The 18,665-nt window shown below is 49.3% G+C and overlaps 1 protein-coding gene across 1 annotated transcript in view; it reads right to left on the bottom strand.

Annotated features, from left to right (window-relative positions):
• The window catches only part of COL27A1 (collagen type XXVII alpha 1 chain), a 145,185-nt gene that overhangs the window by 31,311 nt on the left and 95,209 nt on the right, over positions 1-18,665 (bottom strand). Inside the window, exons 28-37 of the mRNA XM_018074444.2 lie at positions 18,416-18,469; positions 11,081-11,134; positions 10,681-10,725; positions 10,464-10,508; positions 10,187-10,240; positions 9,346-9,399; positions 7,039-7,092; positions 5,598-5,651; positions 4,779-4,832; positions 2,824-2,931 (exon numbers count right to left, since the gene is read on the bottom strand). Of these exons, the coding sequence (XP_017929933.1) occupies positions 2,824-2,931; positions 4,779-4,832; positions 5,598-5,651; positions 7,039-7,092; positions 9,346-9,399; positions 10,187-10,240; positions 10,464-10,508; positions 10,681-10,725; positions 11,081-11,134; positions 18,416-18,469 (576 nt within the window). The remainder of the gene's footprint in view (positions 1-2,823; positions 2,932-4,778; positions 4,833-5,597; positions 5,652-7,038; positions 7,093-9,345; positions 9,400-10,186; positions 10,241-10,463; positions 10,509-10,680; positions 10,726-11,080; positions 11,135-18,415; positions 18,470-18,665) is intronic.

The raw sequence follows: 18,665 nt of genomic DNA on the forward strand, positions 1-18,665 counted from the left end.
TCCATGCAGGGCATGTCTCTGTGGGTCCCCTCCAGTAAAACAGGGCCAAGCCAAGGCATAGTAAAAGCTTTTCTCTGTGTCCATGACTGCAGACGGGCATCAGCTTCCTCAAGTTAACATGAATCTCTTCCAGAAGCAGAAGATGAGCTAAAACTCCCAGATGGAGGTCAGTGTGTTGTCACATGTGACTGCACAGATCCTGGTGTGTGTGTCTCCCAGGAACAGCACAGAAGCATCGACATCTCCCCTGTCCCCTTTGTAGCTGAGCAGGCTATCCCAATACTGGAGCAGAGGCAACATCTCTAGCTCAGGAGAACGTCAGTGGATCCAGGCAGGAATGTGGTGAAGCACAGATGTAAGGACTCCTGGGTGTCATGCCAGGAGAGACCAAATGAAGATGTAATAGCTAAAGATGAAGAACCTTTGAACCATTTGAACTGAGTATTGGACAGCACAACACTATCACATCACAAGTATTAAAACCATATGCAACATGTGTGATGTGTAATCACACAGTATCTGCAGCACACCCAAACCCAACATGCCTCCTCCCCACAGTCCAAGCACCTCCAACACCCTTCCCCAAGCAACTTCTGAGCCACCATACAAATCCTGCAGGGGAGTTTGTCACCTTGACATTTGCCCTTGGGTGAACACCTTCACAACTTTTCCATGACAAGATTTTTTGTTTTCTTTGTTCGGCAGCCTTAAAGCCTCCTTTGCACTGTGCAATTTGTGGTGCCTTTTGTGGCATGTCTTCCAGAGCATGGCTTGGCTGGATATTCCAGCTGCCACTGCTCAGCTGAAAAGGATGAGGTTGAAGTTATCTCTAGCTGTTTGCATTTCTGCAAACCTTATCTAAGGGAGATCACGCTAGTATTTGTACTCTCCATGAGAAGGTAGAATGGAAGTCTCAAAAAGAAAAAAAATGGGAAGAGAAAAATTATTTGTACTTCTGTCAGAAGACTTCCAGATTCGAATGACCTCAGAGTGAGCACAGGAACACCAGCCTGTGTATTAGGTAACGGAGTTTGGCTGGGGAGGCAACACTATCTGGAGCCTGTGCAGGTCTGAAAGGCTGCTTGAGTTTAGGCATAAGGATATACAAAGAAGCATATTAAAATAGTAGATGGAAATATAGCACTCTGCAGTAAAAAAAACAAAAGGGAGTGATTATGAGCAAGAATCTTGGCTCATTGACTCGATTTTTTTTTTTAAATAAAACAGAAAACAGCATCATGTTCCCAGGGACATGCTGGCAAACAGCAGGGACTGAGTCTGAGAGAATCTATATTTTATATTTTATAACTTAATATGGCATTTGCATGATTTTAATATTTTTACTGGTTCTTAAAACATGCACAATATAAACATGTGAGCCAGCCAGAAGTACAGCACATGAAGGGCGACTGTCCAGCTGTGCCAGCCTGCAGCTGGGAGGGAGCTGAGGTACTGGGGACCACCCCATGGTATGATCCCAATCCTGAAAGGGCTCCCTGTGGATACGGGGGGCTGTGGCCAAGGCTGGCCTTATTTGGGACAGGACTACAGGCTTATTCTGCACATTTATGGTGCTGCACCACAGCTTTAAGCCAATGTTTCCACTTTCTGGTTGAGTCAATGTTCAAATCCCAACCTCAGCCCAAAAATAACATAAATCCATCTCCTTTTCTGCTTCCATCCCCTCACACCCTTCTCCCTGCTCTTTTTAGCCAGCCACAACGTCACCAAAAGGAAAATCAACATGCTTCACCACCGAGCATCCACCCAGCGCTCGGCGGTACCTGCCTGCTCTGCTGCCTCCCTCTCATCCCAGGCTGGGATTTCAGAGCTGCCACCAAACATGGACTACCCATTTCTTTCCCACGGGTGTGTGGGGTGGGAGCTGGGATGTTCTGCAGCTGCACAAGGGATGAGACTTGTGCTGCAGGCAGGCATGGCCTCCGGTCAGGGTGGCTGCATCCCACTCACAGCTGGGCCATCCCTTTGCAGGACAAGCCTCATGCCTCTGAAAACTTACATCCATGGCAACAATGACAATGAATAAACCATGCCATTAAGCTGATAAACCCTACATTTCAACCAGAAGGGCCTGACTTTTAGAGCAGCCTACTGGGGCACTGGGTAGAGCCATCCTCCACCTGGCACCACCGAATGAGCCCCAGCCAGACCCTGCCTGGCTCCCACTGCTCTTGTGTCAGGGCCAGAGTCACACTTTTCCTTTCTACAGCACCAAGATCAGACGTCCAAGCAAACCACACATGCCCCTGATATTCACTGAAGGTTCAGGAATAATTTCCTGCTAATTTCACCTCTTCGTTTTCTATATTTAAGGGGGAGCCTTAAATATAGAATTATATATAAAATATATAGAAATATATATACAGATAATATAAAATTAAATATAAAATATTAAAGGGAAGACCAGAAGCAAGCAAGTAATCATCAGAGAAGGCACAAGGTTGGTCATTTCCAGGCTCCAGGCCCAAGTCAGCTGTGCAAGCCAGGGGAAACTCAGCCCCTCACAGCCCTCTGTACCTCCCTCTCTAACATCCTGCCAAATCCATCTTACATGTGCAGGAGGGAGGCACTGTCCCAAAGCCGATGGCAGACCAGAGGAGCGATCCACATCTCAAGTATGTCCTGACTGGAAGACCAAACCAACCCCCAGATGCAGTTTTTCACAAAAATGACATACTTTACGACAGCATTTGCAACAAGGGACATCTCAGATGGCCTCCTGCCCTAAGCAGTGTCCTGGTTCACACACTCATCACCATAGGGAACCCATGGATCGCCCACGGGCTGGATTCGCAGACTCACTCGGACACCTGTGATTCCGGGATATCCAGGAGGTCCTTCTTTTCCCTTCAGTCCTTCATTGCCTTTTTCTCCTTTCTCTCCTTCCAGGCCTTGCTCTCCTTTGTCCCCCTGTGGAAGAGAGGAGAGTGGGAGGTTTTCATGCCCACACAACACATGGGTCACTGTGCATTGCCTCTTGCAAGGAAAAACCCACCACATAATTAATATTTCAGGAGCCTGAGAGGAAAAGAGCCTGCAAGCAAAAGGATGAATGAGGATGAGTCATAATACACTTGACATTTAAAAAAAGGAGCAAAAGCAGGTTTCTTTTCTTTAAAATCTCTTGGCTCGAGGAGAAGGAACTCCCCCATTACACAGGGTAACCTGAACCCCTTTGCTTCTCCTGCAATAAGGCCTGAACCTCCCACGTGAATGAGGCAGGCAGACAAGATCTGAAAGCCTGCCTCACCTCACCCAGAAGCCCTGAGCTTGGGATGTTGGAAGACTTTCAATAGGATGGGTTTGTCTGGAGTGGCTGCTTGGCTCTCACTGCCAAATAGGAATCAGTCCAGGGCTCAAACAAACACTCTGGAAAACAGTGTCACCATGCCCCGTGAAGGATTTATGGTCTGAGCAGTAGGTGCCCTGTCAAATCACTGTTCTCATAGTTACAGAATCATAGAATCATTTGGGTTGGAAAAGACCTTTAAGATCAGTGTGTCCAACTATTAACCCAGCACTGTCAAGCCCACCACTAAACCATGTCCCCAGCTGCCACTTCCAGGGATAGTGACTCCACCACTTTCTGGGGCAGCTTATTCCAAGCCTGAGTACCCTTTCTGTGAAGAAATTTTTCCTAATGTCTAACTTAAACCTTCCCTGGTGAAACCAGTCTTGGAAATTTAGGAAAAAATCTGGCAGATAATAAAACTTCAGTATGGATCAATGACAACCAACTGGAATGCAGACCAGAAATACAATCACAGAAGTGTAAGAAGTAGTAAGTTTGGAGCTGTTATTCTTCTATCAAGACAAATAAAATATTGTCAGTATTTTGCAATATTCAGTACTACCACTCCAGTTGTATACTGGGATCAGCACCTGCATTTTTGGAGCCAACCAGCCTTTACTGAGTCATTTTCCTCTTGCACCTGCATGGTGAGAGCTCAGCAATATCTTGTCTGGTTAAGGAGCAGAGACACATCTGGTTAACTGTCCAGAGACACATTTGGGTTGGAAAGAGCTGGTTTGGTTCAAGAGCTCCTGGGGACAGTCAGAGAACACAGAAGCCTTAACTGTCCTTAAGGAAGAGGCTTTTTGGTCCAACATTCAGAGATAAGCAGAAATAAAGACACATGGCAAATAGCTTAACTAGAATGAAGAAATAAACTGCATTGTTGTGGGATCGGCTGCTCTTTCTTTCCATGGAACAAAATTGTTGGCCTGTTTGGAAAGGCTGGCTGTGCAGGGACAGGAATCAGAGTCCTGTTCCAAAGGCAAGGTAGCAAACTCACAGCAGTTAGATACAGAATGAGCCCTGAGTGAGCACCTGGGGCTCTGCCAAGGGGAGAGGGATCTGGTTTCTTTACTTGCTAACATTGTTCTGGTCAGTGGTGCATGGGAGAGTGATGGGCAATTCTCGATTCTCCTTGCCAGGTCCAGGAATTCCTGATTAGTTGGAAATTTGTTCTGTAAAGACTCAAATAAAACAGACAAATTGTTGGAAACCAGATTTTGAAGAACTTGACCTTTTTGGAGATCTGATCAGATGCCAAAAATGTGGGTAGAGGAGTGAAACAGGAGGAGTTTGTTTTGTGTGCTTGCAGAAAAAAAAGTCCTTGGAGAGAGCAGGGCAGAGGCTGATTGCACAGAGGACCCAGTAACCCCCTTGGCTTCATGCTGGCCCTAGGGATCACAGGGACCTGAGTGCACAGAGATGTGTGTGAGAGCTGACACTCCACGAGACTGAGGTTTACCTTGACCCCATCTGGCCCAGGCAGCCCGCTGTCTCCTTCCAGCCCGGATTCTCCCTGCAGACAGAAGGAAGCACCATGAGGCTGTGCCTAAACATGCTTTTCCCTCTGCTTTCTGCAGCTGACTCGTGGCAGCAGTGAGGCTGCAGCAATGGGAGCCCAACCCTGCACTTTGACATGTGTCCTATCCCATACCCTAATGCTGAACAAGCTTCCTCTGGAGCAAGAGCAAGAATTCAGCCTCTTGCTTTATTCTGAGCCATAGTTTCTCCTCCACGGACCTGCTGCTGGCCTGTGGGAAGACCTCCTTCCCTGTGTGAAAAGGGGCTCAGTCTGTATTCATGTAACTTGGGGCTTCCCCATCCTGCTCCAACAACCGACCTCAGTCCTGAGAAGGGACACAGACCCTGGAAGCCTCAATCCATGCATTCATCCCACCCCAGCTCCCTCCCACACGTGCACAGTGTAGCCAGTGTTTCCCTGTTAATGCCTCCTTCTGCTCCAGCATCCCCTGCCCCGTGTGGACACAGCCCCTGGCAAACAGGAGGGGTCTGTTCCCACATCTGTTCCCACACTGCCCCTTTCACACGAGAGGGTGTCACAGTGTCACTGTGGCACCCCAGAGGCTCATGAAGGCTGGTGAACTCAGGCTGACAGACTCTGTGGGGAAGGGGCTTCCACCTCCCAGAGAAGGAACAGGGGCCATGAGGGTTACGGGATGCCCAGGGCAGGGTCTGCCTGCCCAGCTGTGTTTGAGCAGGGACAGACCCTCTGGGGAACTGTCAAGGCACAGAAGCCCCACGAAAAGGTGGCCATACTCACCCTTTGGCCAATGAGACCTTGCTCTCCAGGGACTCCCAGCTGGCCAGGATCACCCTAAAAAGAAGGAAACTCAGACATGGAGACAAGCTGTTTGCTGATGGTGAGTGAACATGAAGCACGTCCCATTGCACTCCTCATTTTGACTTTTTCTTTCCTTCTCCCACACAAACACCTTCAGTTTTCAAGGGGGTCCAAAGGCCCAGCATAGGGAGAGCACACAGGGACACCTCTGGCAGGCTCTGTTGCAATAAAGCTTGACAGGACAGGGGTCAAGGAGTGGTCTGTGCTGCCTGCAGGTATTCCCTGGGCATGGTCCTTCCCAGACAAGCAGCAATGCTGGGTGCAGTGTGGTGTGGTGGCAGACATGACCATAGGGAGGGAGAAGAGATCCAACAGCTCTTTGAGCCCCAGCCCCTGAGAAAAATCTGAATCTTTGATGGCACCAAAAGGAGAGAACCAGAAAACTGGTGTGCAAGTGATGACTGCCCAGACCAGCCTTGGTTCAGCTCCTTCCAGCTTGGAAGCTCCAGAAGGAGTAGGACAGGACTCTCCCTCCCCGACTTCCCACAAGGACCTGTTGCACTGACAGTGGGTAAAGGGGTGTCTGTGCAAACCATCGTGTCCTGCTCCCCAGGAGGGCAGCCAGGAGCACAGGAGCTGAAAACACTCGAGCAGTATCAGGATGCCAAAGGCACAGTAGATCCAGTGAAGTGTCAGAAGATTTGCCAAGGAAAACATGGCAAAGGATGGGGCTGGGGGTGAGAGTGAAGAGCAGCACAGAGGAAACTGCATTTAATCCCCACACAGAGTCTGTTCAAGAGCTCTGCTCGCAGGAATGAACCTTCAAACCAAGGGGGCTAGGATGAAATAAAAACTCCTCTGAGCTGCTCAGCACAGGGATCTTATTCAAACAAAGAGATGGCTTTTATAGGCCTTTCCATGAGGACAAGAAGGAGAATTCATAGGCTGGAGCAGGGCACCCTTTCCCTGTAACCATCAGAGGAGCTCAGTCCTCATAGAGTTGAGGCTTGGAAACTGAAGGTATTTTTAAGTTTGGGACCTTCCTGAGACACTTCTGGTTTCAAATTAGAAGCTGCCTGGATCTCTGAGTCTTGAGGACTCCCTTCCCCATTCAGATTTTGGATCTGCAGAGAGCTGAGCTTCATTTCCAAGGCCCTTCACAGTTCTTGAGGCACAAGATCCCTGGGACGGTGCTTCTCCCCAGCACCGATGGCCTCCCCCTCAGGTTGGGGCTCAGGAATTTGCAACCAAAGGCTAAAGTTAACTGGATTTTATATTTTAAACTTTATCTTTTGTTGAAAGCACTTTCTGCTTTAGCTGCTGGAGGGCAAACCTGCAATGTCACTCAGTCCTGCAGGAACACGAGTTGCTATTATCTCCCCAGTCTGACAGAGGAATTGCAGTAAGGGGTTTTTCTTACCTTCATGCCAGGTTCACCTGCAAGGCCAGGTTGTCCCATTGAGCCAGGCGGTCCCTGGGAAAAAAAATAAATCCAAGACGATGAAAAAGCCATTGTAACTCAGCAGAAAGCAAGATCAAAGACATAATTCCTTTAGCAGAGCCCTCCTGGGACAGCTGAGCCCTGGTTGCAATGCAATTACCTCCCTGGAGCTGGCTCGGGGTTCGCAGCATCAAAGAGGCCCAGGACCCCTCGTGCCTGCTTTCTGGGAGGGCTCTGATCAACTCTCACACCTTCCCCTCTCCCCAGCCTCCTCTGCCAAGCACCTTTCCCTACCCCCTTCCAGCCCCTCTGCTTTCTAAGGTAGGTAACCACACTGGAACTAGCTGGGAAAGAGGGGGAAAGGTCCAGAATCAGACTTGAAAGCCCTTTACCAGGGTCCAGACTGGCTGTTAACAGTGGGTAACAAAAATGCTTGGCTGTGCTCTTGCTCCCTGATTCCCAGCAGCCCCACTTCTCCATTAGCACTGGTGTGAGCATATTTTCTGCACCATGTGTCTTGTTTAGTTGAGGGTTAATCTGCCCCAGACTCCACAGCTTCAGGCTGAGCCTTTGCCCCCTATTCCCAGAGAGCCAGGGGTATGATGGTGCTGGCAGCTAAAGGGAGCCAAGAGCAGCAAGGTTACACTGAATCCTCCAGCACAAATTTTGGCCAGGTTAGCCTTGACAACCCTCACCCACTGTCTCTGGCTGTATTGGGCCAGAAAACATTGAATACCAATGGCTGGGATCAGACCAGAAATCAGGCTGGAGTAGCAGAGGGAAAGTGTCTCATTCCTCTGAGAGGGGCTTGGCATCCCTCAGAGAGCCAAAAACAAGTGCCTGACCTGGGAAATGATGGGAAGCAAGACAGGAAGATGGGAGAATGACCTTGCAAACTGTACTCCCTCAGTGTCCAGTGCCATGTGCAGCCCAGTCACAGCCGGGTCATGGTCATTTGCTATGTTTAGTATTGAGACCTACTGGGAGCTTTAATCTTTGTACATTTTTCTCTTACCTCTGGGAAGCGTGGGGAATGAGCAAAACAAGCTCAAAGATGGGACAGTAAAGCTTCTCTTTAAAGGATTTGAGTGGTTTATTTACTTATGATATTTGCATTCCGGACAACAATCTCCCTTCTCTTTACAGTTGGGAATAAAGGAAAAAAGAGCACATAGTCAAGGGAGCTGCCCAGGGAATAAAGCCAGTTCCTGGCTTACTGAAATGGATTCAAGCAGAGGAGGGAGCAGGGTGTATGTTGGGTTTGTGAACAAATGGTCAAGTCACGCAATGAGAAAATTCAAGCTCCAATGAAAGCAAAAATCCTGCTTTGGTTTCTCCAGAGGTGCCAGTGCAGAGAAAGGCTCCTGGAAGAGTCACAGATTTGAATGAAGCTCTGTACTTTCTTGGTTGGCAACATCCAGAGTGGCTGGGTAGCAGCTTTCCAGCTCCCCAGTGTGGTTTACCACGCTGAGAGCTCGCTCCATCCAGTCTAGCAGCCATGAGAATGGAAACTTTCATGACTCACACCCTTTGCATAGACTGCATTAAAAGCCACCTTTGCTGCTGTTTTCACGACTGAGTGAAACATCGGGTCTGTGTTACAGCTCAGGACCTATGGAGAGGAGCTACCAAAGGGGGACTGGCACACCTGGTATAAAGAGCCAAGAGCGTAATACTCAGTGGGAGTGAAATGGAGCCAAAACTGCTGAGGAGGTAGGGGGAAATCATGGAGGCATCTCCCTGCACTCCATCAGGGCACTGTTTGGCAGCTGCTGCTCGGTTGTGGTGTGTTTGTGCCACTGCTTCATGGCAACGACAGCCCAACAGCACCGTCAGCAGCAAAGGCGTCTCTGAGCTTCCTCCACTGTGCTGGGGCTGCCATGGCAATCTGGGCAGGCTGGCAAACCTGTGTCATGTCAACAGCAGCACCAGGGAGTGGGGAAAGGCCAGTGCTCAGTTTGAATTGTTGTTGTGCTGGGTCCCTGACTCTGTACCCTGGTGCAATAAGTCGGTCCGTGGTGCGGTCACCCTTAAAAGGTTTCTCTGGGTGTGAAGATGGGTCTGCACATCCCCCAGCTGGGTGTCTGTGGCCTGCGATTAAAGTGATGCTCGAATTTCTGATTTCCACTGTTCTTTGGAAGCTGACTTTCAGGCTTTAGGGAAATCCTTCCTGCTCGTTCCACACCTCCAGGTGTGGAAGGATGTGCCCCTGCACATTTACTCCTCCCTCAGTCCTGCCACTCTTGATGCAAGGGGAAAACAAACGGGAGCAAAGATCATACCTACCTTATGCCCAATTTCTCCCAAAGGCCCAGGTGGCCCCTGTGGTCCCTGTGGACCCTGAAAAACAGACATACAAGACTCCTTTCATACATGTCTTCATTTCTGAAGGGCCATCACTTCTGTGGTCTGTAAGATAAAACACCAGCTCCCCCCCACACCTCAGAGGAGTTATACACCGTGCAAGAGCTGGCCAGTGAGATGGAGAGGCAAGCAGTGGGTGTGCTGAGGCACCTTTGCAGGCAAAGAGCTCAGAAGGCCTTTCATCTTTCTGGCTCCCATCCAAAATAACTGCAGTTGGCAACCTGGAAGTGCCTGGTTTACCCACTCCCTTCACAGTCCAGGATGGTCCCCACAGAGACAGAGAGCAGGAAGAGATCCCTCTTCTTGCTTTGGTGGTCCTGTTGGCCCTACTTGAGGTCTGTGTCTTCCCCTGTCAACCTCCCAGTGCCTCTTCCCAAGCTGTAGGCTCAGTTCTGACACTATCAGCCTCCCTCCTGGTCCCCCTTCCACTCAACCTACCACCCCACTCCAACTCCTCCTGTTACATCTGACCCTGCCCCAGCCCCAATCTTGCCCTTCTTTTCTCCCTTCAAAAATCCACCCCAGCCTGTATCCTATGCTCTCCCTGGCTGATCCATGGCCCCCTTTTGCTTTTCAGGGGTCTGACCTTGTCTTTCCTTATGGCTCCTAGGACTCTAGCCAAGTCCTTCACATCTCTGACCACGCTGGAGTTGGCAAGGACAGAGAGGCTGGGAACGGGATAAGTGGTGGGGAGGAGACAGACAGAGAAAGAAATGAAGTGTCTGTGTGTGTGCTAGGAAAGAGAGAGTGATAAGACACTTGCCGGGTCGCCTGGAGCCCCTTTTGCTCCTGGAGGTCCAGAAGGTCCTTGGATACCCTGGAAAAATTAAAAACACCAGGGTCAGCTCCAACCCCATAGAATCCTTCATGGCTTTCAGCAGTAACGTGCATCTCATAAATGCTCCAGTAAAAGGACGGGGGGAGGTGCCCTTTTAAGTGTGAGACACTGTCCAAATTCTCCCTCCTGAACCAGGACCCAAAACTTACAGACTTGAGTGAACCCGAGGTTACGGAAGGAAGCACAAGGGACGGACACTTACTGGGAAGCCGCGTGCTCCAGCCTCCCCAGTCTCCCCCATCTTGCCCTGTGAACACACAGTTACAGCAATCAGGAGCTGGGAATGTGCCCACACACCCGCAGTGCTTTGGTCAGGAGAAGCTGTTGTTCCCTGGGCACTGGGAACGTGGGGGTGCCCCCCCAGAGAGGACTGACACCGTGCCAGGCTTGGCAGGCTCTGGCTCTCACAGAGGACATACCTGCAGCCCATCTGGCCCCGGCCTGCCTGGCTCCCCTGGTCGGCCCTGGAAAGCAAAAAGACAAAGTCACGTCAGCAGGAGCACAAACTGTTGGTGATGCTCTTCTGCCCCAGCCCATCTGCTCCAGCACATTTTCCAGCAAATATCCCCTCCAGGTCCCTGCAGCTTTTGAGAGGACAAATGCCCACCATCCTGCCCCAAGGAACACCCCAACCAGCAGGGAGTGTGGGCAAGGGCCCTGATGCTGACACTGGATAGATTTTACTCTGGTGGCAAGACAGGCTCATCCTTGCTGGTTGCTCCTCATGGAGCAATTGAACACGCCCTGGAGGAGGAGGATGAGACCTCCATCCTGCCCAGAGCATTTCACAGCACAGCTCAGAGCAGCCTTGGCACTCACCTTGACACCTCGTGACCCCGGCTCGCCTACTGGTCCATCAGGCCCTCTGTCACCCTGGAAAAAGGTAAAAGAGAGGCAAAAATAAGAACATGGAGGCTATGTCTCACTGGAAAATCCAGCTGTCACTCTAGCCTTGGCCACCAGGACAGTCCATGAGATCAGTCCTGGCTAAGCCAACCTGTACCTGCTTGTGTTGAGCACAGCAGTTCAGAGCCCAGGACTCAAAAGATTCTTTCTGTGTTTTGTTGCTTCATTTCTCACCGTTACCAGCACACAGAACTTTTTATTCCTATTAAACCAACTACCAGCCACAAACCAAAGCCAAAGGAGAAAAGCAGGCCAGGAACAGCCTTATTTTCAGACAACAGTTACACGACAACAGTCTTGCAAGGCAGAGACTTGTAGTTCCAGCCTTATTGATAGCAAACCTCTGCATTCCTAGAAACCTTGCTTTTCCAACTGCCTCTGCCCTTAACACTTGGCATACCACAAAATCTCATCATCACAATCAGGGCAATAAATCTACAAAATATAGAGGCACACAAGCCCCCAACATACAGTACTTTCAGATTGTCCTGGGCCCCAAATTCCTCAAAAAGAGCAGGGTATATTTGCTGGCAGCTGAACTCCAAGCCTTCAGCTACAGCTACTTGCTATTTAAAGATTTGGCTGCTGTTAGGGTCCAGGCAGGTGCTCATGCATATGCAGGTAGGGAGGAGTTCAGCTGGCTGTGCCTGCTTCTGCAGGTCTGGTCCCATGTCTGGCATCTCCTCCTGGATGTGCAAGTGTGTGGAAGGCACGAGGAGCTCAGGAGGTGTACAGGACATGCACCCTGCTGCAAATGAGCAGGTGGGATTAGCTACAAATGAACAGTTCATGGCACAGCTCGAGCGTTGTTGAGGAAGGGGTGTCCTTGTTCCTCCAGAGTTCTAAGCAAGGGGAGCCCTGGGAAGAGGGGAAGATTGTGAATAGAATCAATGGTTTGAGTTGGAAGGGACCTTAAAGACCATTTAGCTCTCACACTAATTTCAGGAGAGTTGAACACACAACCTTCTGCACCATTTGAGCCCCAGAAACCAGTGTGTCACACTGACAGAGAATAAAGAGCCACAGTGAGAGAAAATAAAACAGTTAAAAAGGGCATATCAAGAGACTATTAATGGGCTTCATGTTCATAATCAGGTCATTAGCTCAGTTGGGACTCAGGCGCTACTGCAATACAAATAATAAATAAAAACACAGAGTGGTGTTAGAATGTAGTGGTAAGAGGAATTCTGAGAGCTGGCCAACACAGAAAGAGAGAAAACAGGAGCCAATGTGCTTAATCGGGATGCAAACCCAGTGCCAAAAGTAATAACAGGGCTAGGGAGCCAATGCCTTAGAAAAGCAACTCCAGGATGACAGGCAAAGAGAGAGACTCACAAAGAAAGGCACTGTACAGCAGAAATGTATAGGAACCTCAGCCAAATTATTACAGCAGACAAACACTGTCAATATAAAATAATGCAAAAACTTCTACTGCACTTGGCAAAGCTCTGTGCTGCTGAGCAGAGCTGAGATTAAATAACCAAGAGCCTGTCTTGCACTGCCAGTAAGGCACAGCTCTAAAGAATGCTCAGCCTGGTCTCCAGGACAGATGGACAGAGAAGGACTGTGCCCCAGATGGGAACCCCACAACCAAAGGGGGTGTTTCACAGGTTGGGGCTTTGCTGCACTGACGTCAGGCAGCTCTCACCAGCCCAACACCCCAAGTGCTGTGGTTCATGCTGGCTCCTAGATCAGAGAGCAGTAAAGACCAAAAGTTTTATTAATCCATGTCCCTATAAACCTCAAAGCACAATGACATAAACCAGAAGGTCATTTAAAAGCAGGGCTACTGACAGCTCGAGTCAGACAGCCCTGTAAGTTTGGGTGGTGGGAAAGCAGGGCTTGGAGGCATCTTGGGGCTGTGTGGGGTGACTGGGACACCCAGCAAATACACAGACCTGCCCATAGGATGGGAAGGTGTCAGCACGGTTATGATGCTGGCACTCTAGGAAAGCACCCTGCTGCTCATCCTCCCTGGAAAATGAACTGTTCCCCTTCTCTTTGGGCAGCCACTCAGAATACTTTATGCAATTACACCTTTACTATCCAAGCTGATGTGGTGACCTGCGTGTGAAGCAGGGGAAGGATGTGCAGACAGGGAGGAGTCCATAGCTCAGGCCTGGAAGAGGGAGCAGGGATCAGAAGTAAGCGGGACGTGGAAATGACAGTGATGACCCAGGTTAGAGGTTTCTCTTCTGAGATAGATCCTGTCAGGAAAGAAACTGGGATGTGTCTGGCCCTCCCAGACCCATCTTCTGTAGCCTGTCCTGCCCTGTCCAACCCCTTAGCCACTGCTGGGCTTCTCTAAACTGGGTGGAGGCTGTTGGGTGCCCTCAGTACAGCAGTGAGGGCAGTGAGGGCTGTGGTTCTCAGTGGTCCAACTCAGCAGGGCTGGCTGGCTGGGGGAGTGTTTACAGTATCCTTGTCTCTTCCAGCAGAGCCCTGTCACCAGCATGGCAGGATCTGCCAGGGCAATCTCACTTCACAGCAGTCACCTGCCTAATCCCATCGCAACACAACTCATCAGCATTTGACCTAAGGAAGGAGAAGGTGACCCTCTGTCTGCAGATGCACGTGGCAAACTTCATCTTCTCCAGCCTCCTGGGCTGAAACCTGGGGCAAAGGCTTCCCCTAAACCACCTTGACAGGGAAGGCTACATTTAGTCAATTAGTTAAATCTTCAAAACTCTCTATTACTGACAACCGCTGGTCAGAGATGAGCGCGTGAGGTCCTGGCAGCTCTCCAGGGAGATCCCAATGCCAAATGCTGCAAGGCACAGCACGGTGCCTTCCCACCACAGACCTGGCAGCCTGGCCTTGCAGGCAGGGCTGGGCACAGCCCCTGGGCTGCCCTTGCAGCCTCAGTGCCCCTTGGTCAGTGGGTGCACATGCCAGGACAGTATTTCCCTGAGATGTGCAGCTCTACCAGCAACCCCCAGACTAAACAAGGTGCTAAAATGTTGGCCAGGTGTGAACAGTGTCAGCTCACAAATGCAGTGGAACTCAGCTCCAGGCTTTGCAACTCCTGCAGAACTAAATACTCAACAAAGTGCTCCTGCAGAGCAGCACTGCATTTCCCCCTGTTCAAACAGCTCCTCAGAGCTCCAAGAGAGACAGTGATGAGCCTGTGAACTGCAGCATGAAGGAGCAGTCAGTAGCTCCTTTCCAGAAACCCAAAGCTTCTTCCTTACCCCTTTATCCAGATACTGATACTTCACTATCACAGTCTGGCCAAATGAAAAGCCAGCAGATGCCTTGAGTGAAGCCAAAGGAGACATCACTGGCCATGGATCTGGAGCGAGCCTGTCCTCAAACACTTCCAGTGCTTTCTCAGTCAACTAGAAAGATCCCTGGAAGCAAAACAATACACCCCTGCTTTGTCTCCATGAAAAAAACTCAGCTGGGCCTGGAAGAAAGCAACTATTTTCAGGTTTGCTTAGATAACACCACTTTACAAATCCCTGGCATGTACAAATGTCTGCAGTTGGTGATGCTGGGAAGCGCTGGGTCCATGTGGCAGAGGGCAGTGGTCCCTCCCCTCTGGCACAGAGCAGCAAAGGGCTTGGAGTGCAGGTGTTCTCCCCTTATCTCAGCTTTGCAGGCTTCACCTGGGCAGCAGTTAATACAGGAGCTGGATGAATGGTGGAAAAGAGAAATGTGATTTGGGATTTGAAAAGCTTCTCTTGTATCACCTGAGCCAGAACCCAGCAGTGAGAGGATAACATTCCAGAAATACTGACAGGCACCTTGGCCAGGAGAATAGGGCAAGGTAAGGCACTTAAAGCAGGATTTCAGGTGCAGCTTTATGATCTGAGTTGCCAAGTCCTGGCTCTGGCTGATATTTAACCTTTTGCAGAGATTCCCAGTCTTTTTGGTGACATTTTCCTCAGGAGAACATGCTGCAGACCACTCATTTTCCTGCTGCCAGGAGCTGATTAGAAGAAACGGGCTTTAGGATTTAAGTGAGATAGGGTGAGGGAGTTGCTGAATCAGCTGCCCCCAAATTTAAACCTTGATTTGGTTAAATAATTAGTTTTAAGCATGTACATAGCTGTCACTAGCTGAATGTTAAGCACATGTTCAAGTGCTACACTGAGTACAGATGAAGGAAAATGAGCCTGGGTTCACGTATCCAAGTTTCTTGTCCTTAGGGAAGAGCAGAGGGAAAACCACATTTGAGGAAGATTGTTCAATACCAGTTTGGTGGACTAAACAAAGACTTGTGAAGGAATAACAGCTCTGTCAGGACTAAAACGGAGGTTACAATTTTTAAAGAATTTTCTTTTTAATATATACATATCTTGACAGTACAAAAGCTATCACATCATAAATGCAGACCCCTAAAAGTCTCCATTGTTCTTTACAATCAAAACCATATTTGCTATTTACATTTCCTTCAAAAGCAAATTTGCTTTAATGAAGCATCCATAAACAGAGCTCATGGAATTCATAAACATCTGGCAGGGGCTACATTCATGTTTCCACTCTGAATTGAATTACATCCCTTTTGTAAGCTGGGATAGACAGAGGCTAATGTCTGAAATTACAATTGGGGGATCATTTCCCCATCCTGAGAAAACCAAGAGCTGGAGTCACAGGACCAAGTAAGCAAACATAGAATACTATGTGCCTGGAATATCTTTGGAGAGTATGAAGAAAAAGAAAACATGAGCAAGAGAGATACAAACCAGAAATTCTCCAGGCAGGAGATCTGCTGGTCCTTACAATAGTGACTTCCCTGCATCATATTCTTTGAAATCTGTAGGATTTCAGAGCAAAGACCAAGTTCCTCCTCTCTGCTGGGAATCTTAAAAAGGATGCCTGTCTGTCCCAGAAATCCTGTATTGATTATATCACTGCAGTGCTCAGACACACCAGATCTCCACCACTGCATTTCTGGTTTGCAGGGCTGGGATTTGCTTTGAAGTCTGGGTTCCCTGGTGGGGGAATGTCCAGAGGGAGCGACTGGCACAGGGTCTGCTGGACTGAATACCTGGAGAGGAAATGTAAACCCAGGCCATGAAGCTGAAGGTCTCTATTATGTGGTATGTCATTTTGAGGATGGACAGTGCTGACAGCAGTTCAGTCGTGGTCCTGCAGGATTTCTCCAGAGGGTTTGGCACTCTGGATCCAGCTACACCCAATGGCAGGTACCTGCTGTGCCAGCCAGATTCCTTTCCTAGGAGCTGAATTCAGCTTTGCTCTTGGTTTTACCTTGTGTGATGATAACAGATACTTCCCTTTGTCATTCCTGGCAGTAGGAGTGGAACTGGAAACAGCCTGGTTGGCTTTGCTTTCCTGGAGGGCTGAGGACTTGAGGCCAAGGCAGATGTAAGAAGCCAAAGAAGGTTTATGTGAGGGAATCTTGCACAGCCCAAGAGCTGCAGTTGCCCAGGGATGCCTGCCTTAAGGAGAAGCTCAGTGCCAGGGATGTGGTTGGCATTCCTGGCTGGCAGTGGGGATGAGGCAGTGCTTGGGACTCCTCTGTCACTGTGAACATTAAAAGCACTGGCAGAAGCATCTGATCCCCTTGGAGGACCCACTTCTCCAAGAGTCCACATATTTGCAGCCTGGATTCATCCAGAAGGTGTTTTCTGTTCAACTCCATGCTGTAGTTTTACTTTGATGTATTTTCCACCACCCATTCAGAGCCTCCCATGAGGGAATGCCTCCAGTTTCTCATCCGTCAGGATCATGGATGTCCTGGAACCTCACTCCCCAGGGGCACCTCTGAGAGTGAAGCTGGGGAGTGAACTCCATGGGCCTCCCCACCAAGGAGAACAGAGGCATGGAAGCTGTTCTTCCCAGTCACAAGTTAAAAGATGAACCCTGATATGCATCTGCTGAGCTTTGATGTTACTGGTGTCCTTCTAGATGTGATTTTAAAGCTTAGAGCAGTTCCAGGGTACATAACTCTGTGGTCATAAAGCTTACTATTCTGTTATTCCATTTCCTTTTGCTGGTTACAGCTATTTGAAGAGAGTATTCACTCTGGCAAAGGGAAACATATGCAATCCTTCCCAAATTCCCTAAGCAGGACTTGCAGTAGAAGCAGAGATTGGAGGTAGGTAAAATGTATAGTTTACTCCAGCGTGTCTCTTTGAAAATGAAACATGGAAACAGATCCTTGGAGGGAGAAATGCAAAATATGTTGTTGTTGGGGCCTTCAGCAAGAACCCATGTGCGCTTGCTATTAATACTTTGTAAAGCAGCTGGACAGGGAAAAACAACCCAAAGCAGGGATGGATGCTCCTGCAATAAATATCCAGTTGGAGAAGAAAGACTGAAGAGCTCAGTGGGATGTGGGTTGGATGTCACAGGCAGGAAAACAAGCAGCTTTGGCAGGTCCAGAGGTCATTCTGCTGTCGGCTGTCACCCAAACAGAGCAGGAAGCACCACACAAGAGCTGACTCAGAGTGCCTGGGAGGTATTTATGGGTGTAACACGGACTTGTAGCACCGGCAGTGATGCCAGTTGGTACCATCACCCAGCACTAGGCTGGGGGGTGCCCTTTCCAGGCAGGAGACACACATGCTTACAGTGTGGGACAGTTGAGCTACGTCCAGATAAAACCGGGGCCTTGTGTTATGGGCTGGAAAAACCCATAGAAAGACATAGGGTGTGCTTATAATTTGATCTGCTGACAGTGCAAAGCACACCTTCCTCACAGCCCTGCAGAACCCTGCTGGAAGTTATTGATCCTGTGAGACTGGAAAGGGAGATATGGGAAGAGCAGGCTGCTCAGCTCCTTGTCAGCACCATTGCTGCTGACCTCGTCTCTTAATTCCATGTCATGACATAACATTTCCCCTTTTATCTGCCTCTCTTTAATCACAGCACTTCACATCTCAGCTGCTCTCTCTCCCTTGGCAACAGAGGCACCTTTTCTGGTCTTCTACCTGTACCCTTTTCCCTACTCAGATACGTCTCCAGATGATTAAATCTATACCATCCTCAGAAGAAGCATCTGTAAACAGTGTTTTGACACTACAAATAGTTGGAAAAGACAAAGTGGATCACTTCCATGCTAACCTCCACACTGGACACCCCTCTGCCCATACACATCACTTGTATTCACATCCCTGGTCAGACTTCCTTCGAAGCCCTCGTGTTTTATGCACAGCAGCAACATGGCTGTGGCAGTGCTGCCCAGCTTCTGCTCATCTTCACACCCCCAGGCTAATCCACCAGATTGCTTTTCCAATGGCTGAAAGAGGAGAGGGATAAAAGCTCCTGGAAAGCGCTTACCCTGCGGCCTTTCATCCCTCTTATCCCTGGCGCACCACGGGCTCCTGCTGGACCCTGGAAGGGGAAAAGGGAAACAAAATGAAGATGGAGGAGGAGGAAGACAGTAGCTGTTGGTAAGATCCTATGTCCCTACGTGATCTGCAGGGGCCTCAAGTGAAGTCCCTTGACCAGCAGGTTGGTTCATTAGACTCTTGCCAGACACATTACCACATTTACTTCTCTGTAAATGGTCTTTTTTTTTTTAAAATCA

This window comes from Manacus vitellinus, unplaced genomic scaffold (genome assembly GCF_001715985.3).
Source record: "Manacus vitellinus isolate BGI_N305 unplaced genomic scaffold, ASM171598v3 scaffold_27_pilon, whole genome shotgun sequence".
NCBI classification, from domain to species: Eukaryota; Metazoa; Chordata; class Aves; order Passeriformes; family Pipridae; genus Manacus; species Manacus vitellinus.